The sequence below is a fragment of the Aphelocoma coerulescens genome, chromosome 2 (genome assembly GCF_041296385.1).
Source record: "Aphelocoma coerulescens isolate FSJ_1873_10779 chromosome 2, UR_Acoe_1.0, whole genome shotgun sequence".
Classification (NCBI taxonomy): Eukaryota; Metazoa; Chordata; class Aves; order Passeriformes; family Corvidae; genus Aphelocoma; species Aphelocoma coerulescens.
In genome coordinates this window covers 119667305-119695253 of record NC_091015.1, presented here as the reverse complement: position 1 = coordinate 119695253, position 27949 = coordinate 119667305, and the positions used below count along the sequence as shown (strand labels likewise).

The 27949-nt window shown below is 42.2% G+C and overlaps 1 protein-coding gene across 2 annotated transcripts; it reads left to right on the top strand.

Moving 5' to 3' along the window:
- Positions 1–240: 240 nt before the first annotated feature.
- On the top strand, positions 241–27902 carry ANKRD29 (ankyrin repeat domain 29). 2 transcript variants are annotated; one of them, XM_069005940.1, is made up of 10 exons: positions 241–263; positions 5892–6002; positions 7705–7803; positions 9626–9724; positions 15918–16016; positions 18877–18975; positions 24752–24850; positions 25304–25399; positions 26461–26559; positions 27819–27902. In XM_069005940.1, the coding sequence occupies exons 1-10, from the start codon at positions 243–245 to the stop codon at positions 27900–27902; spliced, it is 906 nt and encodes a 301-aa protein (XP_068862041.1). In that variant the 5' UTR covers positions 241–242. The 2 variants fall into 2 exon arrangements, with proteins under 2 accessions (XP_068862041.1, XP_068862042.1); XM_069005941.1 differs by lacking the exon at positions 26461–26559.
- Positions 27903–27949: the final 47 nt, after the last annotated feature.

Here is a 27949-nt window from a genome sequence, read left to right as displayed (position 1 = left end):
CATTCTATTCGGCTAAATAATAATAATTAATAATAATAATATTCCCAAATACTCCCTTCCCGCCCCAAAAAGAACCTGTAAAGAGCAATAGTAGCCAGAACCCCCTGAGCACAAGGTGATGCGGGAGGGAGGCGCCGGCCCCGCGCCGCGCCCCGCCCCGGCCCCGCGCAGCCCCGGGCGCGGAGCGGTGCGGACCGAGCTGCGCGGGCGGGCGCGGAGCGGGGCGGAGGCGGAGCGCTGCGATGTGCAGGATGTCGTTCAAGGTGAGCCGGGCGCCGGGGAGAGGGGCGGGGGGATGCGCGTTTGGGTTCCCGCTTTGCGCTTGTCATGCTGGCAGCCCGTGGAGTGCGCTGTCGTATCCATGGACTTGGGGACTGATTTATTTTATTTTTTTTAGGAAAAACGAGGGTGGTGTAGGGCGGAAGGAAAGAAAACAGCAGCGTCCTTCCCGAGCTTTGGGGTCCCCCGGGAGTGCTGCGGTGGCAGCTGATGGAGCGGGCGCTTTTCCCAGCTGACAACCCCAAAAGGATGCGTGGCTTGTGTTACATAAACCGCGAGCCTCCGTGGAGCTTTACGCTGGCTCTGGGGTGGCCGGGTTCAGTGCTGTGGGTTTTGGTGCAGTCAGGAGCCTCCTCCTCACTTTTCCGACCATCTCTGCTGGTGCTGGTTGTGTAATAGTTAGGAGGCAGTCTTTGTCCGTGCTCTTCCTTTCAGGCTGTGGTGGCCACTGAAGCCAGACTGGTTCGTTCCCTTTGCCAGCTGTAATTTCTGTCACTTTTTGTACTTCCATCCAAACCCACACAAGAGCAGTAATTTCAAAAGATTGCCTAAAAGAAGTTTTTTAATCTAAGGACAGGACTAATAAGATTATTTGGCAAAGAGGGAAGCAAGCAGCAATTTACTAATGACGTTAACAAGTAATATTTCTGATGGAGGTACATCTTCTCTGTTATGCACTTTCTGGATGCTGTGCTTGCCCTTCTCTTATTGATCAGTAGCTCAGTGCCAGTCCTTTGCCATATTGCTTGTGTTGCATTACTTGATTTGATGGATTATTCCCTGTACTTGCCTCGCTCCTGTCAGGGTATCTCCCTCCTGGAGTGCTGGTGCTTCAGTGGCACCGTTCATCGGTTCAGTGGTCAGCAGCAGGTGGTTTGCACCTGCAGTTGAAGCCCTCCTGTGGCAGGCAGCAGAGAACCTTTGCTCCAAGGGCAGCTCAGCCTTACACTTGGTGGTGAAATCATAGAATGCCTTGGGTTGGAAGGGACATTAAAAAACATCATAGTAGAAGGTGTCCCATGCCATAAGCAGGGACAGCTTCTACTAGACCAGGTTGCTCAAAGCCCCGTCCAGCCTGGCTGTGGATACTTCTAGGGATGGGGCATCCACAACTTCTCTGGGCAACCTGTTTCAGTGCCTCACCACCCTCACAGTAAAGAATGTCTTCCTAATATCCACTCTAAACCTACCCCTTTTCAGTTTGAAGCCATTTGTCCTTGTTCTATCACTACATACCCTTGTAAAAAGTCCCTCTCCATCTCTCCTGTGGGTCCCCTTCTGGTGCTAGAAGGCTGCTCTAAGGTCTCCTCGGAGCCTTCTCTTCTCCAGGCTGAACAACCCCAACTCTCTCAGCCTGTGTTCATAGGAGAAGGTGCTCCAGCCCTCTGATCATCTTCATGGCCCTCTTCTGGATTTGCTCCAGCAGGTCCACAACCTTATGTTGAGAGCCCCAGAGCTGAACATAGTACTCCAGGTGTGGTCTTACCAGAGCAGAATTGAGGGAGAGAATCACTTTTCTCAACCTGCTGGTCATGATTCTTTTGATGTAGCCCATGATACACTTGGCTTTCTGGACTGCAGCCTCTGTGGTCATCCCCTTTTTGGTCCTGCATTGGTCTCACACCTCATTTCTTTTTTTTCCTGTCTTTCTGTTCCTCCATTCTGTCTCTGTGAGATTTTTCCTACCTTCATTACTCACAAGCATCCACCCTGACAGCCCCATGTTCCTGGTGATGCCAGCTTCTTCTTGCTTTCTTATCCTTTTTTGGCCTCCTTGTTTATTTAACTTGTTCTTCCGTTCTTACTTTCTGTTCTGTCCCTATCAGCTCCTTTTCTGTGCCCTATTTCTCACACTGTATTCCCCCAAGTATTCCTGTTCAAAGTAGCTCACTGCTTTCTCCTCCCTCTGAAGAATTGCAGCCCATACCTTCCTCTTTCTTTTTTCTCTCCCTTTTCTGTGACTTTTTGTTTGGCATTTTCTCTCTGAAGGTCATGAACTTAACTTGGATCCTTACTATCTGTGTTTGCCACTGGCTATTCATGTTTTCCATCTTATTATCCTACTTACCCATGGCATAGCATTTATCTTTCTTTCTCACACAAATATCCTCTCTTCTACCACATTTTGCCTGACTAAACAACATTTATATATTGAACGACCTTTCTTTTTTATCAGGATCCTTCATGTAGGATATATTGCTCCTAAGTTGTACTAGCCTTTTCCATCATGCTTGATCCTGATTTCCAGTTCCTCTTCTGAAAACTTTTTATCCTCCTTCCCATTAGGACTGGTCTGAAAACTAAGAAAGAAAAGGAATTTCTTGTATTTTGACAGTACAAGGAACAAGCCAGTGTGCTAGTGTTCTCTTTCTTCTCTTTTCTTTGTCTGTTGCCTCTTTTCTTTCATCTGCAAGGTCCCTGTTTAAGAACTGCACTCTTCCTCGTCAGCGGTCATCCCACTGTCACCTGCTCTTTCTCTGCAAACAGCAAGTCAAAGGTGGGGCAGGGAGCAGGAGCTGGTGGTCATAGCATTTAAATTACACTTTCCCCTCAATATTCCTAAAATGACACAGATACATTAGCACAATTCATGTTTTGTGTATCCCTGCAGAGAAATGGTTTTGTCAGATTTACAATATATATTTTCCTCTAGGCCATTTTTGAAAAAGTGTTTTTTTCTAATGTCAATACAGCATGAATATAATGCCAGCGTTTCATCTTTGGGCTCTCATAAAAGCATACAATCAAAATTAATATCACAGCCAGATTTTAAAATAAAACTTTGGAGAACTTGATGAAGTGAAGGAAATTTTATCCTGAAAGTTGCTGATGCTGGAACAAGTGACATAATGAAACAAGCAATTTTCATGAAAGCTATTAGCTAATAATTTTCAAATGTTTATTACATTCTGCTCCCAGACTGTCAGTGCTGAGGATCACTTGTTTACTTTGAGGATGCTTTGGGAGCAGACTAGCTTTATGCTAAGAACGACATGAAAATTTTGTCCAATTAATCTCTTGAAATTCAACATTACCTCTCCCTAAGCAGTATTTGATGAGACAAGACTGAGTTCATACTAGAACGACAGCAGTCACATCCTGCAGTTATAAACCCATTTATTTCTCAAAAATAATTCAATTAATTGGATTATTAACCCCGAAGTCCTGTCTTACATTTTGCCTACCAATGATGTCAGTATTGCTGATGAAAATGAAGAGCACAGAGATACAAATCCGGAGATATAGACTGCCACATGGTACACAATGTGGCTGCTCTTGCAAGGTGCCCAGACCATCTGAATGAGTTTGCACTTTCATTCACCTTAGTGGGTAAAATAGCTCAGATTTGCATCTGATTTTTTAATCTTATCACTGGATGGTTGATGGGCTGAGCATGCTGTACACTCTACTTTTATACAAGGAATCCCAAGCAATGCAGGGGCACAAGGGGAAGCACAAGTGCTGGTAGCAGTCATTGCAAATGGGGCCAAAAGCACCACTGCGAAAAACTTCGTTCTGTGTCCTTGATGCACTGAAGAATTCTTCCATTCCTTGGGTCTGATCCAAAGTGTGAGGACACCTTTTCTGGAGAGCTACTGTAGAACTTACAGGGGAGAAAAAAGAGGTAGGAATTTATGACTCATAAGACCAAAGACTTTGAACTTCTACTTCCAGTCCAGGGTGACACTGGACATTTAGTTCTTTTCTCTTCTCATGTGAACTGGTGAAAGCAGGTAAGGAGTTCCTGAATATGGATTCCAGTTCCTGCCTACCTGACCAGTGAAGGTGGTGGTGTATGGTGTGCCATAATAAAATTCAGTCTGCTACTGTGCCCTCATAGTGAAAACTGGGGTGGATTAAATAAAGCTTTACCTTTATGGATGTATTGTCATATCTCTAAACTTTCTAAAACTTTAAGGGATAGATTGGGACAATAAAAGGTAAGGAATTTGATTTTCCATTCTGTAAGGTCTGAACATAATTCTTTTACAATAGCTTTCCAGTGAATATCATAATAACAAAGCCAATGAGACAATATTCCTAACTGCCAGCTCTGTAAATAAATATCTATCTAATAAATCAGAGCAGAAAGGGCAACATGAACCTCTGTGTGTTTAGGTCAATTGTTTGCTTTTACATAAAATTTTAGTGGTTCTAAGGGTAAAGATAGGAAGACACTACAGTGTTGCCAGCAAGGAGGGTATAAACTGCTGTCTCTACTGTAATCAACATTATCTACAGGTTCTCCAGGGAAATGCAATAGCTGTGAAAAGAAGATCAGAATTTCGCTTATTGCTAAAATTTTCAGATTCCTGCCCTTGTGTGTGCTGGTACAAGAAATATCACTATCAGTTTATAGGAAGTGACTTATAATTTACTGAATGGTTGGAACTTCTCTCGTCTCAAAGGGCTGCCGATTTTCCAACCTATTAATATTGAAAATGCAACCCATGGAAAGTGCTCAGTGTGACGGGCCTGAGATAGATTCAGATTCATGATTCTTGTGTCTGCTGGTTTCTGCAAAGTTTATTATCTTCATGTCAGTGAAGGAAGCAATTTAAACTGTGCTGTATATGTGCATTTTAATTGTAAACCATAAAACCATTGAATCCTGATTCCTTACCACATTACATGTGCACATTGACATTTAGACAAGGAGAAGTACCTATTTCATTTCTGAAGCTGAATGATTGACTTTATATCCAATCTGCACTCTCTTTGTATCCTGAAGGAAGGGTTCATTGGAAAGCAATGCCCCTGGGTATTTTTGACTCTGTTTTGGTGTGACTGTCAGCGATGCTTTACTCTTCTGTTGGTGGTTTTGGGCCTTATTAAAAAATCATCAGCATGAGCCTGCTCTGGGATACATATCGCTGCCATCACGGTGTTTCCCCTCAACACTTCACCAGTGACAGTGTTTACCTGTCAAAGCAGCATGTTGGCAGCTGTTTGCATCGATTAGATAAAGAGAGCAGGAGCAAAGTCCATGTCTTTTTTTTCCTGTCCTTTTCCTATGCTGCAGCAGTCATCATTCACTCCTACCCAGGAGATCTTTCACATGCCCACAGTCACAGGGTGTTAATTCCAGGCAGGAGGTAGAACAAGCAGTCTGGGAGATGCATGAGCAATACTATTCCTGTATTGGAACGTTATGTGCAGGAAAGAAGGAGATGACAGAGAGCTAATCTGAAACCTAAGAGGTTGTCCTGCAGCAGGACATCAGGAGGACACTTCAGCCTAACTGTGGCCAGCCCCACCACAGAAGCAGACAATACAGGCATCACTGAGCATGTTGTTTTCTGTGATGTTTCCCTGTGGATCTGGCCTAGCATCATCATTTCTCATTACAGAGCAATCTAAGAGACATAGGCTGCCATGGACACAAGGAAGACTTGAAATAACATGAGGTAGCACAGGAAGACTGATTTCTTTAACTGCACAAAGAAATTAAATTAGCTTCCTTTCCATGCTCTGGGTTTCAAGAAACAGCACACTAAGCTGAAACTTGCCTGGCTTGAGTGCAGAATGTATGCAATGTGTATGCTTCTCCAATGTATTTGCCAAAGTGATTTATTTCTGCTTGCTTTTTTTTTTCCCCTTTTTTCTGTCAGAAAGAAACACCACTCGCCAACGCTGCATTTTGGGCTGCAAGGAAAGGAAACCTGGCTCTCCTCCAGCTGCTGCTGAACAGTGGGCGAGTAGATGTGGACTGCAAAGACAGCGTATGCACACAATGCACCTACAACCACAGCACTCATTTTGCATCACTTTCCATAGCCCACCATGCAGAGGCTGTAGTAGGGATCTAATATGAAACATAGGAAAGTCTTATGGCATTTCAGGATGATTTAAAACCTTCTCTTGTCAGTAATCAAGCTTGAAATGTAAGATAAAAATAGCATGATGATTTACATCAGTGGCAGGGGGTTAAGAATTTGCCAGCACTCAAAAATGTGTCTTACACAGTTATTTGTGGTGCTGACATTAAAAACACAGATCCTAGCACCTCGGGCTTCTCTTTGGAAAGAAATGTCATTGTAGTAATAGATCACAGTGAAGAGTTGGCTCAGTTGAGCCCAGGTAGCAATGATCCTGTCAGCTAGCAGACCTCTTCATAATTAGAACAACTGCTGGCCTCCGAAATTCTTTCTCCTCCACCCAATCTCTGGACTGGGCACCAACATGAAGGCACAAGATTGCCAAGTAAGAGGAGCCCAGACACATGGTGGATTTCATGTGAATTTCCTTACTGTAATTGACATGGGTTGAAATTAGTTTTGAAATTAGAAATGGGCTGATAACACAGATAATGAGTAGGTCTTTCTAGTCTGCCTACAACGCACGGTGAGATACTTGATTGTTCTAAGCTGTGTCAAAGAGCAGGGGAAAAACGAGGTTGAGAAGTCCTGGGTTTCTTTTGTTTGGCATTGGGACTGACTGACAAGGAGTCATGCTGGTATTGGCAAGGATTAATGCCACTTCCAGCCCGAAACATGAACTTGCCGCAGCTTTTGTCACTTTGAATACCTTTAAAGTGTAAGAGTTTTTCTAATCCCACTGACTTTAACCTATCTTTTAATTTTCATTTCATTTTTGCCCTGCAGGCAAGTATTTGTCCTACAGTACTTCTGGAGCTGATGCTAGGACTGTCATGACAGGGAGGGAAGGATGAAAAGAGATCAGTGTGAAAAAATCAAGTCACTACTGTTCATTTTTTTCTCAAAAGATGGCTAACTTTGGACAAGAACTTTCACACTGCACTGCATTAATAATTGTATCAGACATACACATTTTCTGGACTAAATAATTTTTGTGCAATTAAGACTGCATGTTTCTTTTTTATAATGTCACCCATTCCTTCTTTAAATTGAGCTGTTGTGTGTGAATGCTTTTGAAGGATGTGCTTCATCCTTATGCATGTGGTTTCTGCATATTGTCCATACACTGCATACAAATAAGTCCTACTTTGTTCACTGGAAGTGACCTTATAGTGTACTGAGGGAGCTCAACACGTTTCTGTACAGAAAGTTCTTTCTTATAATGCGAAGAGTCACTGAGTGAGTTTGCTCTCTTTATTTGGATAGGGAATTATTGTTCAAATCACCCAGCCCCTACTCCTGACTATGACTCAGAATTAAGTGACTCAGCTAAGTCACTCAGCTCCTGTGTCTGAGGTTATTCTTCTGGAAATGATGCAAAGAACTTTGGGATTCTCTGATTTAAAAAAAAAAAAAAAAAAAAAACCAAAAAATACTGTTTAGGAACAAAACCCATTATTTTTTTACTTGTTGCATTTATTTTGGGACAATAAGGTATCATAAGCTCCCTCCAGTTTTTTGGCAGAAATGCTGTCTCTTCCAGACAGCCTGATTCATTGCTGTAGGTGTCTGTTGAAGGTACTGACTTGTTTTTCCTTACTCCCAGCTTGGCACAACAGCTCTGATGGTAGCATCTTACTATGGCCACATAGATTGTGTACGGGAATTGGTGTTGCAAGGAGCAGATATCAATCTGCAGAGAGAGGTAGGATTCAAACAGGGCTTCATTAAGTGACTGTTGGTTTGTTACAAATAATAAGAGTGTTGTCTGCTGCTTGTTGCCAATTGTTTCTTTGTCACTTGCTGTACAGTGTGTTTATATAACAGGCTCTGTTCTGAGGACATCAGGGAATCAGATATCTGGAGTTTACAATAGAAAATCAGATGCCAGAGGTATATTTATTATAACTTACCAAACATTTTCAGCACTTCTGGTTGGTGAGGGTCAGTTAAATCTGAGATGTAACCCCCCAGGGTTATGCCATTTATGTATTTGCAGTTTTACTTATTGGCACAACAGTTTACAGCCCTTTGGATGGGATAAATAATCAGGAGAAGACCTTTACCTTTTGATTTGCAGCCTGGTCATTAAGACAGAGTGGATGCCATTGGTAGCACAGGGATTATTTTTGACCCTGTATGCTTTGGAGTTTCTGCCTTTTAGTGTGAGCTAACTCATCTCTAACAATCACACAGCTTTATCACCCATACCCTTCCCTGCATCTCTGCTTGGCATTCAAGGCATGTCTTGCACCATGACATCAGCATGGAAGGGACATCAGCAACTGATGTTTGTGGGAAACTGCCTTTCACTCATACTCCATGCAGATGGCTGTAAGGAATAATTGCAGTTTCTCTGGTCTGCGTGTTGGCGGTGCAGAGAGCAGAATTGCTCTGGGACAACCACTGGTTTTAAGAGAAGAGCAGCTGAAAGAGGGCATGCAGTTACATGGGAGGGTGGCAGGTAGTGCAGGACAGCAGTGTGCTCATTGCTCCAACAATACAAGCCAGTGTTTCTTACTTTCCCTGGTTACCTGGAACCAGAGTATTAATCTCATGCTGACATCTGCAAATTACTGAGTCAGTGAATGCCGTGTTTGATGATGTAGGTGTCCCTGCACTTACTGGCCTAAACTTGCTCCAACTATGATTGTCAGTGTCTTTCAGTGGGGTCCTGTTCTAACAAAACATGTACTTAAACATGTCCCTTCCCTTAGGTAAACATTGCTTGGAAAGCAGCAACAAAAGAAAAATTTAAGAACAGTTTTATGGAGCTGCTCTTGATCATCACTCAGGAAATACTGATTCAACAAGCCAACAAAAAAAAAAAAAAAAACACTTCTGAAAGCCTCCAAAATTTCTCTGTTGCAGAAAGGAAGCAAAACAGATGAAGTTTAAGCTCTACAGCCCAATGGCATGGTTCTGCAACTAAATGCACATACTCCAACCTGTGCTCTTGTGCTCTGAAGTTGTTGTGAAGCTTGGGGAAGTGAGAGTCCCATTATTGTGTCAGGAGAGGGGGCTCTGAAATGGTCTAAGTGGGGCCATGTACTATTGTAAAGGCTTTGGGCATTGGAATTAATTTCTTGTGTAGCTCCAATTTCCTGTACTTTCTACATGGGGTGAGCGAGCCCAAAGTCAGAACAGCCTGCATTTCTTTTCTTTCTGTTTCTTCCTTCCTTCCCCTCCTTCTTTTTTCTGTCCAGCCATTAAAATCTTACATGGTAATTTTTTGGGGCCTAATTTGCTCACATGTTAATGACAATATCTTCTACAACTTGTTTAAAATACGGAGTTTCAGTTCTTCTTGGGTTTTACTCAAATGTATGATGCTGGACAGATTTTTCAGTGCAATGGGAAGAAGACTGAGTTAAGATACCTGGTGTCCTCTGGAGTCTTCAAATTCATCATGTCTTTTCAGCTGATATTCAAGTGATTGAGCTCAATACTTTTTAATTTGAAATGTCTGTACTTTAGTCAAGTGTGTTATGCATTTGTTATTCTTTTAATCCATTTTTCCTTTACAGTCAGGTGCAACTTCTCTGTTCTTTGCTGCACAGCAAGGCCACAATGATGTAGTGAAGTTTCTCTTTTCATTTGGAGCCTCCACTGAATTTAAGAATAAAGTAAGATGATGAGTCTATTTTTGCATGCTGATACATTCTGAAGGTCAAGGCTGGGTTTTTTGTATTCACATGAACTATGACAGGGCAGTGTTAAGATGATGAAATTTCCTTGCATGAACATTTTTTGAGTAATATGAGTAATGCAACACACTGTGAAATATTAACTTGGGACTGGCTTTTCCTACCTAGACTTAGTGGCATAAGTTCATCAAGGTCCTTTGATAGTGATATCAGTCTTTCCTCATAAGCCATCCTCCAATACAAGATCAAAAGGTCTTTTTGTACCTCCTAGGTGGGATCCTGACTTGGGTGTTTATGAACTCCAGTTGCATAGAACTTACATTTCATCAACATGGGGATGCCTCTGCATGACACCATAGGATACGTAAGAGTATAATGGCTTCAGTCCTCTCTAAATTTCCACTTACCCATCAGGGACAAGAAAGTGAAATGCACCTCAGAGCTTTTATTTCTTTGTTCAGGCAGATCCTTTTCCAAAATCTTCTTAGAATAGCCAAAAGCACAGGTGGTGGAGCCTGGGTTCCTTACCCCTCATGGGGTCAACAGCAGCTCATCACTGACAGCAGTACATCAACCCAGTTTCTTTGCCCAAGGCAGTATTAGCACCTCTGCTTTCAGCAAATGGGGTGAAAAGGAGCATATTTTCATTAAGTATACTTGTCCTTGACATGCTGGTTACATTTTGAAGCATTCCCATAATCTGGGGAGGAGGACACTTGTCAGTCACTTACCCTGGGATTCCTAGTGATGTCTTTGAAGAAAGAATAGTTCTTTACCCCACAGTAATCAATTTGTCAAGATATTTTAGTCTGTGATTCAAATGATTCCCTCAATCCATACCTGCTTTCTGGAGTCCCTGGAAATACAGGCTCTAAATACTAAGGGAATTGATGAAACATCAGAAACTCAGCTCCTTATGCTCTAGGGGTTAAAAATCCTGGTACTTTGTGGCCAGAGTGTACATATGCCCATACAGTAGGATTCTGATACCCCAGGGAACTGTACTTGTGGTGAGCAACTCTCTGACCACTGCAGCAATCAGTAATAAAAGCATGAATGAAATTGTGGCTGTTTAACACAACATGGAGTGCAGCTGTGAAAGTTGGCAATGCAGGAGGTTGCAGTGTTAAATACAGCAGCTGGATCCTAAAGTGCTGGATTATCTCATGTGGGACAGATTTATTGGGTAACATTGCATGTTAAAATAAATGTTGCTTCTCTGACTTTTATTTCAGGGTATGGGTGGGGGTTAGCAAGATTCAGAGGGGTCATCTTCCTTGCATTCCGTTGGCAAGTTAGAGGCTCAGTACCTTATTCTGTCTAGAGGAACAGTTACATCTTCACTTAATCTTTCCACAGTCTGTGAACTAGGAGTTTGTGAAGAGGCCAAGATTTGATCCAGGAGGTGAACAGTAGGCTTGAAATTGCCTGACCCTTCATGAAAATATACAATCTTTTATGAAGCGTGCAAAATATATTGATGTGAAACACTAGGACAGATAAAAGAGAGCAAAGATCTAAATTATAAAAGAATATTCCTGTGTTCAGGTGCTCCAAATGGCTTCCCTCTTTGGACAAATGCAAGTTTGGGGTCTAGTGTTGCTCACCCTGAAACTTTAATTCCAGCCCCTCTTTTCCTGCCTTCCTCTTCTGAACCCAGACCTGACTTGGCCCATATGCCAGTCCCAAGTATCTTTTAAGCTGCAGGTTGCTCTTCCTCCCCAGGCTACAGCTTTCTGCTATGTCCAGACAAGCTGGTTGAAAGATAACACTAGCTCCCAATGGACGTAGCATGGGAAACTGGCGTGTGTTGTGCATGTGAGATGATCTTCCAGCAGCATCACCCTGTGGGTGCCTGAGCAGGAGGCACCAGTGAGGTGTAGCACATGGACAGTCCACATCTTCCACTGGCCTGCTAGAGTGGCTTTGTATCAGTTCAATCTTCTGATTTAATAATGTGGTTTTCATAGCTTGGAATAATTCCATCGTTTCGTTAACAAGTGACCAAGGTGACAGGCTCCTCCATCCTTCCCAAACCCCAGCAACAATATAGTTGATAAAATATGCCTTTTTAGGTTAGGGACAAGGCATTTTCTCACTAAGACACTCCGTTGGGAGCAGCACTGGAAAATATACAGCTGATCCTGTCTGTTTTTAAAAGGCAGTACAAAATGAATCCATTTGCAAAGAATATATATTTCTATTATAAATTAAGACATGGAATTGGAATAAGCACACAAATTGAATGTATCCTAGAAAACAGAGACTTTAAAGCAAGGAAATGCAAAGCCCATCATCTTTTCCATGCACTTATCTGTAAATTGTGATTACTGCATTTGTCACTCATATATGAGAATTCTGGAGAACTATCTTAATACAGGTATGCAATTCTTCTTAAGCCTTGTATCATTAGAATTGATATGTGCTATGGCAGGCAAAGTAAACCTATTCTAAAATTGTGTAATAAAGTAATTAGCAATAAATGCTGATGTTCTAAAGAGAATGAATAGTACTATTGAAGGTTAATTATTATATAATTATAATTTATACATATAATATTAATCATTAATATTATTCTCCATTGTCCCAGTCTGACATCCATAGAAATATTTAACAAAGGTTGAAACTTTTTTCTTTTTATTCTGATAGATGTGATAACCATGTGAGTTCTTAAAAAGCATGGTGGCATGTTTTCTGAGCAGTACTGCATGTTGAACAGTATGTCAGAGGCTATTTTTCAGCAGGCAGCAATTGCAGGTCAGTTCCCCTCCTCTGCAGCATATTTCAGTGATGGTAAAAAAAGGTATAATTCTAAGCTACTTTCAGGTGATGATAACAGAGGAAAGGAGTCGGCAAACAGACAGGGAAGTCTACACCACTTAGCGTGGTGCTGCTATTCCAAGTGTTTTCACTGGAGGTTGGCAGCTGCTGTTATGTGCTGGCAGTGAGGAGCACAGACTCTGGGGAGGGCAGAAAAAATGGTTTCAGGGGAAGAATTGCAGAGGTAGCTGAGAAAAGGGTCTCCTATCTGAGCTGGAAGTATTTGCAGAGCAGGATTAATAGGTGCTTCATTGTGGTAGGAAAACAGGATATGAGCAGGAAGGGAACCCAAGGCGAGGTGCCTTCTCTCAGAGGCTGCATGGACGGCCTCCTGCCCACTGCAGAAGGGGTGATAGCCCCAGGAGTGCCTCAGTGCCTGCTCATGTGTCCAGCTCCCACTTGCTGCCCTGTTCAGAGTTTCCAAGAGGCTTGCCAATACCAAAGACGCTGCTTCAGCTTTTTACTTATCTCAGCTGAAGCCCAAAAGGAAAGAGGTAATCACGTGGCTGAAAGGGTTGTTAAAACTCTGTCATTTACTTTTTTTTTTTTATCCCCCACAACTTTTTTGCTTTCCTTATGGTCTGTAAAACATTGGTGTTTTCAGCTAGAGCCTGCTGGAGTAAAGTGTAAGAGAAAACCAGATAGAAGCTCAATAGAGGCAAGAGCGGGACTGAGTTTTCTCCTACTAATAAACAGTGGGCTTCTGCACTGTTTGACAATTCCTTGATTTAACTAAGTCCTGTTTTACCACATGGTCAGTGGAAAAGATTCCTGCCCCCAACTTCCCTTTCTTACAAAAAGATGTATATCTGATTTTTCACAGTGGTACCCCCAACTCAGAGCATGCAGAGAAATCCCAGTCCCTTCTGTTGAATGTATTCAGCTTCATATATCAGGCAGACAGTAGAGCAGTTCTTAGAGCTCAGTTGTCTTCCTGATCAGGGACCAGATCTATGAGCCCAGGAGTTATTACCCAGTTGTCTCTGACCCAGTAAATATTTTATTCAGAGTGGACAGACAGAATTGGGGACCATCCAATGCTCTTCTTCTAACCCCTGGACTCTGATCAGACTGATTTAGGAAAACTCAATCACTTTAGTCTGAAAGATCCAAATGGTGTATTTTGGAATTGTGTTATTCTTCCAAAAAAAAAAAAATCTGTCTAAAACTGTTCACTGGGTTGAACCAAACACTTGGTCAGGGTCCCCTTTTTGAGTTAATTAGACATATCTTGGGAGACTGTTGCCCTTCTTAAACCCCAAGCTGTCACATCTCCCAAGGTGGGATCATACATTGGGATTCTGCTGTGCCAACTGCGATCAGCTTTGCAGGCCTGCCTTTTATTTGAGACCTGTCATTTGGTTCCCTACAGAAATTATGTTAATAACCAAACAATCTTCTAAAACTAACAGGAGTTTGTGGAAAACACAAGAATTTTAGAAAACAAAAGCCAGACCGTAAAGCAATAAACAAACTTATCCCATATGCAACCAACTGAGCGTGTCTATTTACCCTCCATACAGGGAACTTTAATATTTTTAAGCTTCCTAAAACTTTTTACTTCCCTGCCTCTCCACAGAAGACCTTCAGTCTGGATAGCATAATTTCTCTTCTTAATTCACTAACCTTTCTCTCTCCACTTCCTTTGGAGAAAGGGTCTTTAAAAATTTCTCTGTTTTTTTGTGTTTGTAGCCCTTTGATCTGGTGAGTCACCACTTGAGCAAAGTGGCTTTCAGCTGGTTGGAAAGAGGAAATAGGTTTCAGGAAGCTATTAGCTTTTTCATTGTCTTTTAAGGTGTATAAGGTGTTTCTTAATCCAGGCACAATTGTGATTGCTTTTGTGTTTTGTTCCAGCAGTTCCCATCAAATTACAGTAGTTTAATTTGGCAGGAAATTCTAATTTCTCATAAGAGAAACTTAACTCCACTGACCTGATAACACACTGTATTTGCTCAAATAATCCAGAATTAATAGGCAATTCTTAGACTGTCACACAGCAGCCTCATATCTCTGGCTTTGCTGACACCCAAGCCTTCTTTTTTTTTTCGATGTCATAGGCAGATGAGGTTTTGGGGGTAGCTGTAAACAGTGCCTGTGGGTTAGTTCTGTCATGTCAGAGCTTGAGTTTTCACAAGGCTATTATCGCCATGAAATTGCACCATTGATCAATAAATTTGATTGTCACTTCCCATTATAAAAGATCCATTTGGTCATTCAAGCTGTAACTTCTTTTGTGGGTATCTGTCTGTGTGGAAAATTTCAGACAACTTTGGAGTTATTTCAGAGAACAAGTCTAGGGGAAAGCACAGTCTTGTGTCCATGTTAATAGCAGCTCTAGAAACCATTTACCTGAAATACTTCAGATAGCTTATCTTGTGGAGGAGAGGCTTGAGACTAGGAGAAGGGAGGGAAGGAGAGAGAAGACCTGTGGTTGGGATATTTTGTTGTGTGCATCATCTTTGCACGATGGCATGGTGCCATCCCAGGCAGAAGATAAGAACTTCCTCTCTATATCTGTGTCAGAAATACTGGGAATTTTTGAGTGGGGCACCCTTAAGATGGCAAGACCCACATTTGCTGTCTCAATTGTTTCAGCTGGTTTGGACTCAATCGCCGGCAACACGGAGGTGTTTCCCTTCTCAGATGGCTCCCATGGGAGTGTTCCTACAAGCAGGGATTGATGCATGTGCCTAGGTCTCCCTTTAGTGGTGATGTGCAGCAACTCTAACTGCCTGGGATTGATCCCACCTGCAGGCATCACTTCTCAAGCAGAAGTAATGGTGCTTTCACTGATGCTTTTGGTTGGACTCACACTTCCACAGTTAGCTAGCATACTTTAAAATACTTTCTCCCTGCTCAGTTTCAGGCCAGCAATCCACAGATGAGAGGCAGGACAAAACAGGGCACAAGGTTGTGGCCGAAAAAGAGCAGAAGACCAATAGGCTCTGGAGCAGTGGAAAGGTGTGCTGTCCTTCCATCGCTGGAAGAGTTTGGCAGGCATGAGGAATTTGTCTGTAAAATGAAGAGACATGGAGGAGCTTGGAATTGTGGAAGGAACAAAGCTTCTAATGGCAAGGCAGAAGATGAGGAACAAAAAGCAGAATTTTTTTAGTTCTTGTCCCTCTCTAAAAAAACCCTCAGGAGAAAAATGTATATAGTGACTGAGCCAAGTTGAAAGATTTACGTGGCAACACTTGGCATTAAAGTTATGAAAGATTCAGTAGCTACTCATTACAGAACTGCTGTGAGCCAGATTCTGAAAAGTCTTAAAGTTTGGCTCTTTTTTTATGGTAATGTTCAGTCCAGCCCCTGCCCTCTCACCTGACTGTAGCCATTCTTTGCTTTTTCACAGGACGGAGGCACAGCTCTCCTGGCTGCCTGTCAGTACGGGCACGCAAAAGTAGTGGAAACTCTGCTGAAGCACGGCGCCAACATCCACGACCAGCTCTATGTGAGTTATTTGACACACACAATATTGACAATGGTGGTGGTGGAACAAATGTGCTGTTGCTTGGACAACAGCAGACACCCTGGCTCCAGCACAGACAGGAATTTGCCAAATGCTGCAGTTTTATAGTACTCTGTTCCTCTAAGATATGAATTTTGTTAACTGTCTGCTTTTCACGATGCTGAGAGAAGTAGCACAAAATCAGAAAAGATTCTTTGGCTGCCTTTTGGTTCATTATCTGTATGAAGGATATGTACCAAATCTGGAACAGACTTGTGCTACCCATTAGCCTTGGATGAAAGAGCATGTCGTGTTATACCAGGATTTGCAGAAGAGTGAACAGCTCTAGAGCCTCTGATGTACATTAGTTTTCTGCCAGAAAGAATAGTAAAAGTTAAAATATTTAAATTACTTCAAATTGGGGTTTTTTTTAGTATCAGTTAAAATTATGTTATTTGATATTTTTGAATCTCCAGTTTGCCAGTGTTTTGGGCAAAGTACAGTTAAAATGGCTGAACTGATGTTGTTTAGTTGACTTTTCAGAAAGTTGGATTGAACCAATGAAGCTCTGGATTTAATTTACTCCAACAGAGACACAGATAAGTGGAGCTTTTCGGCATTCAACGAAAATGAGTAGCAGATTTTGCCCCTGCTTCCCACCACTCTTTCCTACCCCAGGGCACTCAAGACTGACAAAGAGGAAGTTGTTTCCCTGAGATATATGAGTTTTTTCAGCTGTTTCCATTGGCTTTGGATCTGCAGGATGCTGTTGCACTCCCAGTTCCTACTGGCTTGGCATGGGAGTCAAAAGCTGGTGACTGCAGAAGTGGTCATAGCGGGGTCCCCACCATGCTGCCTCACCCCTCATTTATAAAGCAGGCTGTTCCACCCTTGCTGCTGTGCAAGTAGGAATTGTCTTTCTGATCCGAGGGCAGTGATTCATCCCTCTGCAGGGTAATCCCAGGGGCTGCCACTCAGTTTAAAAATAGCTATGCTGCCACACCTGCAGACTCTTACCCAGAGGTCAAGGCAGTAAAATAACTTCCTTGTCTCTCCTGGAAATGAGCAATATTTGCAATTGGATTAAGAAATGTACTTTTATTGCTCACAGACGTTGGGCAAAGCCAGTCAGAAACAGTTGTGTAATAAAATAAGAATACAATCTCTTGAAAATAGGGGTTGTCTAGCTCTTTTTGTGGGCCAAGCTGCATTTGTTAAGTGGTACCTGGATGGCAGTTTCACTGGCAGGCAGACAAATGAGAGAGATTTGGAGCACACATTTGGATACTCCTCCAAAAAACCATCCAGATCAATGTTTTAATATTAAATTGACTCATGTGAGGGGTCGGGAGAGCAGGAGACAAAAGAATACCCTAAGTAAATAGTATTTCTTGCAGAAATGTGTTATAGCCTCAAAACAGCATTCTCATTACAGCATCAGTTCAAATCAAATAGGTACCAGGTTCTCCATCTTGATTGATCCTACAATAAAGAGCCTTTTTAATGTTACAAAACCTTGTTTACCTTCTAAATTTCCACGTTCTCTGTCTCTGGAGGAAGCCTGCAAAGGCTCTGGTACCAACAGGTTTTTTTCATATACTCACACAGCAACCAGAGAAAACAGCCCATCAGAGGGCCCAGGGGCGGGCATTTATAGTTCCAGCAGACACCTCTTTTGTTTACCAGGACATTTGTCTTGAAATCAATGTCAAACATCCTAAATTCAGTCCCTGGGGCAATATATTCAGCTCATGCTTCACCAAATCTGTGCTGGGTTTTTCAGCTAGAGGAGTAGCTAAGCACTCTCTCTGCAGACAACAGCATTTAGTCCCAACATAGTGATATGCCAACAAGGTCAACAACAGGCTTTCACTAAAGTGCCCTGTATTTTGAGATAAGTACCTGCCTGGGTAGGCATGAGATGTGTACTTGCACATCTGAGATGCAGTGAAGGGGTTAATTCATGTCTCTATTTAATCTAAAAGATTCTCGCCTCCTGGGAAAACTTGTCCTAGCACATCCTGAGCTGAGTGCTGTGGATGTAGGATGGATAAACACCTGTCCCACCCTCAATATAGATTTCTGCTTCTAGTTGGTTAGATGGATTATAATGCTGTTTGAAAATGTTTCATCAAAAACGCTTAATGAAATATGACTTCTAATTTTTTTTTCCTGTGGAAGAAGTTCCTCTGAAGTAAAATTCTGAGAACATCTGCATATGAAAGACATGTCAAAGAAAAAGAAAACCCTGTATTTGTTCATAATTTATTCTTTCACAAGCTTTTTGCGGGAAAATTCTGGTTTCTGATACAGCTACTAAATACTTTTAGATTACTATATCACAGTGAAGTCTCTTCTACAAGACGTGCCAGAGCAGTAGCTCTGGTTTCTGGGGTGGCATAGTGGTATGGCATATGTCTGACTCCTTCAGCCTCAAGGGCAGACTTCAGTGCTGGGCTTTGCAGTCTTGCAAAGTACCTGATCTGTTTCCACCATGTATCCATGTAGCAGAACACATCTGCATGAACATATAAAAGCTAAATAATTGCTGTACAGGAACTAATTTCTAGTTATGTAGCTCAATTCCTTAAGGAACTAGACTCTTGTATTCCAGACCCAAGATTTAATGCTGGATTTGATACATGATGGGAGCCAATATTTGTGCATACTGAAAGAAAATGTTGCCATAGTTTATTATGAACTAGACTTTGCATTTTGATAGTTATTTCTTGAGCATGGGTGTATATCTACTGTTACAAAGCATAATGACTAAAGAATGAGAACTTGATTCTGTTTGATTCATTTTTGTGTGGAAAAATGGCACCACTTCAACACAGCGTAAGATGGATGTGTTTGTTTTTAGGATGGGGCTTCTGCAATTTTCCTGGCAGCACAAGGAGGCTATCTGGATGTCATCCGATTGCTGCTTTCTTCAGGAGCAAAGGTTAACCAGCCACGACAGGTATGATCAACACTTCAGGACAGAGCTGAAGTTCTAATTTTATAGTTATGAAAATGAACACTGGAATTTCTCCAGGCATTGGGTTCCTGTGGAGGTGTTTCCTTGGAAGGCAATTTGTGGCTGTGCCCACATTCTGTGTTTTAGTTCAGACTGGTAACATGATTTTGAAGTCAGTACCTCAGTCATTTCTGGAAGAAGTGAAACTGAAAGCTCTGCTCTAGATCTACACCTTACACCCTATGAGTCAGCATCCCTGGAGGTTTTTAAAAGACAGCGTAGATGTGGCATTGGGCACATGGTTTAGTGGTGGGCTTGGCAGTGCTGGGTTATCGGTTGGACTCAGAGATCTTTTCCAGCCTAAATGATTCTATGATTCTAGAGCAGATCAAACCACTGACTGCTCCTCTGAATAGGTTTGAACCACATGCATGTTTGGGTCAGGCACCAAAGTAAATCAAAATAAAACCTTCCAGCTGGATGGAATGTTGATGTAAAGGCCTAGCACTACCTCTTGCAACTACTGATCTGTTTGTGTTGTACCACGTTACTTTTGAAGGTCTACACAGCCTACAACATCCCTGAGTTCTTTTGAAAATTGTTTAAAAAGCTTTTGAAAATCTGGGAGCTCTAGGAGGAGGCAGTACTAAATTCTGTTCTTTGAAATCTCCAGACCTTCGGACGTGGCTTTGGTGTCGAAATTTATCTTTGACAAAAGCTTTTATTTTTAGTTTTACTTTTGTTTATTTGTTTGTTTTACTCTGTATCATTCCTGGGCATTCTGAAATTCAAGCATGAGTGTTGCCTTCATCTCTGCAAGTTCTTGATGCATATGGAAAGATTTCTCCCCATTTCCAGCTAGTCACTCTAGTGGCCCTGATGTTGCAAACACATTCAACCAGTGGTAGCCATGAAATTAGCTCCTCTGCAAGCTGTGGGGCTGCTGTTTGATCATTGAATGGGAGGTGTGAGCTAGATTTGTGGCTGGTTCAGAGATCCCTGCTAGGGGGTTAGGGGCTGGATCCACTGTACATCACTGGATGCTGGAGTTAGCTAAGGGTGCAAGAGGCTTTCTAGGTTTTAAACTAACTATGGGATAGGTAAGCATACATGGTATACAGAGACACGTATGAAAGCTCTCTTGCTTTCCAAATAAAAGGGTTTCTTAATTGTTTGTGTCATGACTCTAAAATCAGTGCCTGAACAGCCAGAGGTGGGAGTTGCACATCTGGCTTTACACCCAGCATGTAGAAGTGTCTGGTTAGAGATGGGGCTTCTCAGGAATCTCTGCCTGCTTTGAGAGAGCCTCGCCTGTGGTCTGCTGAAACCCTGCAGGCAAGGTAGCTGTGCTGGGTCTTCACTGCACATTTGAAATTGATGGGATAAGGTCTTGTCCTTGTAATCAGTCATGCACATCTGCCAGGTGGCTGTGATCACTGACTGCAGCAAGTGAAAACGCAGCAGGCAAGAGCAAATGAGCGCGAAAACTCTAATAACAGTGGACAACGTGGCATGAGACAAGCTCTGCCAGGTATTTTCAGTATTTCCTTTCATCTGCACCAAAAGCATGACAAATCATAGCCTGGCAACAGACATTTATCTATATGCTTCTGCTGCGTGTGTAGGTCTGTGTGCACTCCTAGCTGTGGTGTAAGGAAAGAGGATTAGTATTTTAAGAGCCTTAACTAAAACAGTTTTCCTGCTGCCCCTAGCCCCACCTCCGAGCACCAGAGCTGTGCTGGCAGCTACCCCCTGGACTGATGCATTAGCTGCTCCTAGGTTGCCTCCACATTGTCTCCCAAGAAAAAAGCTTAAGAAATGTTAAAAGCTGTCTAAAATTCCAGTGTAGAAGGAGAGACCAAGGTATGCATTAATACCTTTTGAATAAGTCAAAACAGGGTTGGGGAGCCTTAGGTTTAGCTGAACCCTGTTGCTATTAAAACTGCATTCTGCTATCTGTAATTATAATGCAGCTAATTCTTTCTGACACCATTTTTTTAGCTCTCTAATCCAATTTCTACAACACAATGTTTCACGAGGCATTTTTTAATCTTAGTTGAGCAAAGACTTGTCTCTGTGTGAATGTTCCTCCTGGCTCCCCTGTTTCATCTCCAGCAGGACAGGCCTTCTTTGCTTGAGGGTACCTCCGATCCCTGCTAAGATTATGCCTGGATAAGTGCGTGGCATTCGTATTTGGTCGCACTGTAATCTAAAACATTTCCTTAACAAATGGAACATTTTTACTGTTTAATTAGTCAAGTAATGGTTGGATGGACTTCAGTCTCTTTTTTACTAACAAATGGATTTGTACTTTGTTACAAGGTGGTGTGCTGGTCATGAGGAAGGTAGCTTTAGAAGGGGCAGTTTTGATGCCAGACATCTCTCATTCTCATTTATAAGCTACATTGCTCTCACTGTGGTAGAACACTTTTCCAGGCAACACTACCTCGAATACAAGGCTGCAGAGTGCCAGGTGTGAGTTCATGCTTCTCCTTCCTCATGGTGTCCAGGTTTTCCTCTCTACCTTGTTGGCTTAATCCATGGACCTACACCCATGCATCTGCCTTCTATGTCTCCTTCTGCTGCTGTGGTGGGTAACAGTTCCCCCTCAGTCTGGTGTCCCACCTCCTGTCCCATGGGGGTATTTCTGACACCACAGAGCATTTTGGAAGGTCCTGGCTGTCCATGTGCAAGCCCTTCAGCTCAGCTTTCACAAGACCAAATAGTGAAGCTTCCTGGAAAATTTCGTCCCTGGCAATGTCATTTCTCTTGGGTTGTAATTGCCTTCTGCAGTTGCCAGTATTGAGGAGCTGGGCAGGAATTCTTTTGTCATCTTTTTGTCTAGACAGAGCTGGGAGCAGTGTCTGAAGCCTGCTACAGGAGATGTTTCTATGCTTCTCAACTCACATAACAAAGCTGTAAGATTCTTTGCCAATGCTGTTTTGGCAGCCTGTGTCCCAACGGGCTTTATTCCGACTGGCTAAGCAGATTCAAAATAATCTGAAAATTAATGGCTTTTTTCTTAGCACATGGTATGCAATTACACATATGTGTAAACCAGTAAACCCACGTAGGGTGCACTTCAGACAAGCAAGCAATTTTCTATTGGCAAATTAGGTGTAGTGGTGCAAGTGGACTAATGGGCAGAGCAGAGGAGGAGATGACACTGAGCAGCCTGAGAGTTGGAGGTTTTTGCCCCTAGAAGTTCATACTGGGAATTCGAGGGGGTCTTACACCTCCCACCCTAATCTGGCCTTTTCTAAAACTTCAAGCCACAAGCAGAAGTTGAGATTCAAAGCTGCAAGATGATGTCATTAGTTAATGGGAAAGAGAAAGAGCATTAATAATTTCAGTCAGAGTATATTTGGAACTTCTGGCTGCTGGTTATAGTAAGGTGTTGTCCATATGTACTAGCATGTAGCCAAATGTGGAAAAAAGAACACCTTAAAAACTTACGGGGTGTTTAAAGTTATTCTGGGAATGTAGTGATCCGCAGTCCGCTGGGTGGGTGGAGGGATGAGGAAGCATAGTTTTTGAACTGTATCTTTCCCCATTCTCACTTTCTTCCTGACTCATCTCAAAGCCCTAATCTGTTTACACATGAATTCTCATGTGACCTCTTAGTAAAATGTACTATCTGCTTTGCATCATTCACCAACATGAAAATGGACAGAAAGCTCATCTACTCCATATAAATATTTGCATAAACCTGAATGCTAGATGCTGTTTGCTTAAGAGAAAGAAGCTGACCATAGTCAATGTGAGCCCATTATCATCTTTGCTATCTTTCTTCTCTTCAGGCTAAGTCCTCCAAGATAGCCACTCTTCCTCATAATGTACTTTTGCCTCTATCCTGTAACTGAGGTGCTGAGGATGATGTCTGACAACAATACTATTAATGACAATTAATGGTAGCAGTGATGTTACCCGACATTTGTATCTCCTTTTACTCCTTTTCATTTATTCCTGAAAACAGGGGGTTGTTCCTATGAACTTCACTGTGAGTAAAAAAAAGTTGCTATGTTTCCTATGCTGAGCTTGTGTTTTCATTGCTTGTGTAAATACAAGTGTGAATTTGCACAGCATTGGTTCTTCATGCAAATTAAATTGTGTAGGCTGCTCTCAGACATTTCCCAAGTTTTACAGGCTTTTTCAGTGCACCTATTGCTGTTTTCTGGAGCCCTCTGGTGGGGGAGATTAGAAAAATATGAAGCATCAGCTTACTGGGAGGGAAAACGCTGTAAATCGGAGAGGGATGTTTTTTGCCATCACACTAACATCACATACTCTGTATACATGACAGCCTTTGTTATTTTTGAATCACAAAGAACACTTGTTGTATTAACAGGATATATACCAGAGTGAGGTCAGTCACTAATTACAATGAGTTAACTTGTAGAGAAATTATACAAGGGTGGGCAAAGATCATGTTTGATCACCATTTGAGAATACTGAAGATCTCAGGATGTGCTTTTTTTCCTTCTCAGAATCAGAAAAAGGGTAGCCCAGATTATTATATCAAAGGAAGAAATAATTTTTCTGTTTCTTTGAAAGGATTAATTCACTAGTCCATGGAAAGCAGAGAACTGGTTCAGCAATGGTTTTCTGGATTGCATAAGCAAGTAATAGGAATCTTCAGCTGGCACTGGGGAGTGAGACTATTTCTTTGATCAAGGTGGCAGTATCTTATTTAGTGTAAAAAGTTGATTTCTCCTGAAATGTCTCATTAAGACTGTTCCTGAAGTCTCAGTGTAGTTTGTCTTCCTCTTTCGAGCCAAGCCTTCAGGCTGCGGAGGGTGGTGAGGGGAACTGGCAAGACCTAAAGGCAGGATCAGGCACCCTGCTTTCTGGGGCCTCACCTCTATGTTAAAATCCTTACAGGCAAAACCTTTTTTAAAGGGTCATGAGAATCAGTTTGGCACCACATAACTGCTGGAGTCCTCCTTCAGTCTGGAGAATCAGGCAATTTAGAATAAAAAAGAGGAAAAAACAGAAAACTAAATTCTACTTGCAATGAGAAATACTTCTAGTGCTTCAACTCACCTTTGCCTTTGGGAGGGAAATCCATCACAAAGTTTAGCTTACTCCAAATGTGCATTTTATTTTCTGAGGTTTTGTGCTCAAATAATGATTGCATAGGACAACTTTTCCAAAGCAGATTGTTTCTTGCTGGATTCCTTGATAATTGCCTTGTTTTCTAGTGGAGTTTTGAAGATAAAATTTGTGAAATACTCAGCTTCACTGTAAGGTAGGACGTTTTTACCAGATTCCCTGAGGGTGGATAACGTAATTTAATACAGAAAGTTGGTGATTACCTTGCATTGCTCCCTAGCTTCTGTAAACAGCTTTCACTCCCCATGTACAGGCACCCAGCTGCAGATTCTGCCTGTGCATGCTGAGGTTTGTCTGTATCCTCTGTCACAGCTAACCACCTAGAGTTCAAAGTACACAGGATACCTTTAGCCCTTATTTTTCAAACCTCCCTGTGTGTTTTAGTCACGGCTGGTGCCTAACTGGGCTTTAATTTCACAGAGCAATGCACATTTCTGGCAAATTATGCAAGAGAAGGCACTAAGGGTGGCTCTACTCCACAAACTGAAGCAGTTCTAACTAACAATCTCCCACATGTTTTTTGGACAGAGCTCTGCATCTGTTTCCTTGTGATGCAGGATTTGATCAAATAATTGAAGTATGTCCATTCCAGTAGGCTTGGGCAGTAAAATACCAGAGCACAGAGAACACTGAAGTGCAGCCATCAGCAGTCTTATTTTGTTTGCAGGACGGGACAGCTCCCTTGTGGATTGCCTCGCAGATGGGTCACAGTGAAGTGGTGCGAGTGATGCTGCTCCGGGGAGCCGAGCGAGACGCCGCGCGGGATGTGAGTAGCACTTCCTCCTGCACTGGGTCTGCAGCTTAATGCCTCCTTTGGGGGGCTGTAAGTCTGCCTGGATTGGTGCCTCCAAAGTCCGTCTTGTTTGTCAGGTTGCAAAGTCCCACCACGGTTTCCTTTTTCCCATTGTGTCTGGGACAGCTCCCTGGCAGTACCTTCTGGAATAAGGGAATGGAAATGTGCACATAGTTGAGAGACAAAGATGGAATATGGTTCATTTTACCCTGAAGTTTTCCCCTGCCAGAGGAACAATCCTCCAGGTACCCTAAAACCAGCAGCACATGCTGTGGAGGTGCCTTCTCAAAGATGATGAGCAGAGAAGACCCTTCTCTCAGAGGCGTGGGGAGAGCTGGCATTTCCCTCCAGCTTCTTCTTCCCCTCCAGCTTCCCCTGCAAGGGGAATGCAGGCAAGGCATTTATGACATTCCTCTTTTTTTAAAGGATGGTACAACGGCTTTACTGAAGGCTGCCATTAAAGGGTACAACAATGTGATAGAAGAGTTGCTGAAATTCTCTCCCACACTTGGCCTGCTGAAGGTTAGTAGTGAAACACTGAGATTTTTCGGCAGAACACAAGAAGGCAAAGGGTCTGATGAAAGACCTGGCATTTCTGACTACTCTAGTGGAAGATGATAGGAATTTGAGCCCAAAAAAGTCAAGACAAAAATGAAATTATCTTTTTTAGCCTTAATGCCATTCACAAATCTTTTTAAACAAAACCGTGAATTTAATTCTTGGAATGAGGAAGCACATTGTGTCATAGAAGAAATTCTGCTTTTTGTCACTTGATTTTATTTCTACTGTGAGTAGATTGCTCTTGACTGTACAGTTTTAACATTATACCCAACCCTCTAATGCATTTAGTCAGAAAAATAGTGTCCTAAAAGATCTGTTGTGAGCAGATTTCCTACTAGGTTTTGTTTTCCTCTGAATTCATAAAGTGACTTGAAAAATAACAGATATTTTGAAGCTGCTTTTTAATGGCTGACCTAACTTTATGTGTCCATAAAAGAGATACTTTGATAGCCTCTGTGCATGCAAATGACTGGCAAACTTAATGTACTTGAAAATGCTGGTGGCATCAACTTAGTTATTAATTTCAAGTATGAGATAGCTTCCACACATATTTGAACTGTCAGTTTGCAACCACAAACAAAAGGCCAACCATTAAAAACCCCACCAGTCAACTGTCTGACACTGAGGCCATTAATCATCAGAGAGAGAAGATAAAATGCACAGATGGCTTCCATTACTGCTTGTGCTTCTGTTTCACTTGCTAATGACTGATTTTGCCAGGCAGAAACAAGTGCTGTGTTCATGTCACCTCTGATCTATTGACAAGGGTGATTATTAAAAGGAAATACTGCTGTGGTAAAGTGAACTTGACTCTCATTTTTATTAAAGCATTTAAAATCACCTCCTTCACATCCCACTAGGTTGCCAGCACCCTGAATCAGACCCTATGCCTTTGGTGACCTAATCTCTTCCATGTTACTTCTTTCTCACTCGTAGGTCTGTTCTCTGCAAACATTTGTGTTTCATTGCCTTTTGCTTCTCTTTCCATGCATGGTACAAACACCTCCACTGGCATTTCCTAGAATGGGACCTCTGCTCTCCATGCAGCCGTCCTGAGTGGCAACGTGAGGACAGTGGCGCTGCTCCTGGAGGCAGGAGCGGATCCCTGCCTGAGGAACAAGGTAGGTCCTGGCCCACCATCCTCCCAGGCGAGGAGCACGGGGAGCACCAAGCGGTGGAGCCGTGTGTGCCATCAAGGTGGGGGCAGCCCATGTTTCTGTGGAGAATTCAGGGCATTGCTAATAACAAAAAAAAAACCAAAACCCCAAATTACATGCATCTTTCCCATATCTTACTGTAGATCTGTAAGTTTATTGAATTAGTTTTGCATTCTTTTGATAACAGCAAATTTTCTGTAGAAAACTTACCATGGTTTTATCCTGTGAAGTGTTTTAACATTGAATGTTTGATAATTTCTGTGAATGTGTCTTCCTCTGACATATTTCTGAACTATTTGCTGCTAGAGTTTGATATCTAGCTGGGTTTGTTAAGCTGTCAGTGAATGGTCTGGCACTGACTTCTGTTTTATGACTGGGTGAGTGAAAGTTTGTAAAACAAGTAATCCAGCCCATATCTTGTAAATATTTTGGTCATTTAATATAAAATCTGTGGCTGTTAATATCTACATCATTCCACTTGATGGCAGCACAGTAAACGCCTCTCTCACACTAGTTTGTGTTAACAGACGTTTTGGTTTGATACTATAACCTGAAAAATGTACAAGATTTTTCTGCTACTGACAGTGATCTGCAGCAGTAGAGTGTGCAGTAGAAGAAAGTGTGTGGCTGAAACCTCTCCTACTGATTTTTTTTTTTTTTAATTTTTGTAAAGAACATGCCATTTGGCATGACACAGTATATTTGCAGGACAGAATTACTGATTTTCAGAAGCAGCTTCATCAAAAATACTTTATGTTACCAAAATTGTATTCAATTAAAAAAAAAAAAACAAAATCAAAGTCATGTTCTATTACCAACCTTACAGGATAGCACTATTTTATAGCAATTTAAATCTTCCTTTGGATTTTTATGAACTTTAGTACATAAGGACCTGCGTCATTGCCCCCCAAAAATCAGCAGCTATGCTCTGTTTTATTTCTGTGGCAGAAGCATGGGGAGCCCAAGGGCATTTAGCCTGGACAGTCAGCACAAAAATAAGCTGTCACTCAAATTCCACTCTTGGATTGTTTTGAAGACTTAAGTGAGACTTGAACACTGAAAAATGGTTTCCTAAGATACCTTCAGCAGTGGTGGAGACAACACTAGAAAAAACCCATGTCATTATAATGCCCAGTGCCATCTTCTGTAGAGTGTAATGCTTTTCAACTGTGATTGGGAAATACTTGTTAATTTCTGCTAACCTCAAGGGTTTTTTGTTCCAGGCAAATGAACTGCCAGCAGAACTAACGAAAAACGAACGCATCCTCCGACTCCTCCGTGCAAAGGAAAAGCAAAGGAAAAGCTAATGCAGCCCTGTAGCAGATGCAGTTTGACAGAGATGTGCCCTGACCAC

Coding starts and splice junctions, on each gene's coding strand:
- ANKRD29 (XM_069005940.1), top strand. CDS start 243: ATGTGCAGGATGTCGTTCAAG. Junction 7,804..9,625: donor ATATCAATCTGCAGAGAGAG/GTAGGATTCAAA, acceptor TTTCCTTTACAG/TCAGGTGCAACTTCTCTGTT. Junction 16,017..18,876: donor ACATCCACGACCAGCTCTAT/GTGAGTTATTTG, acceptor GTTTGTTTTTAG/GATGGGGCTTCTGCAATTTT.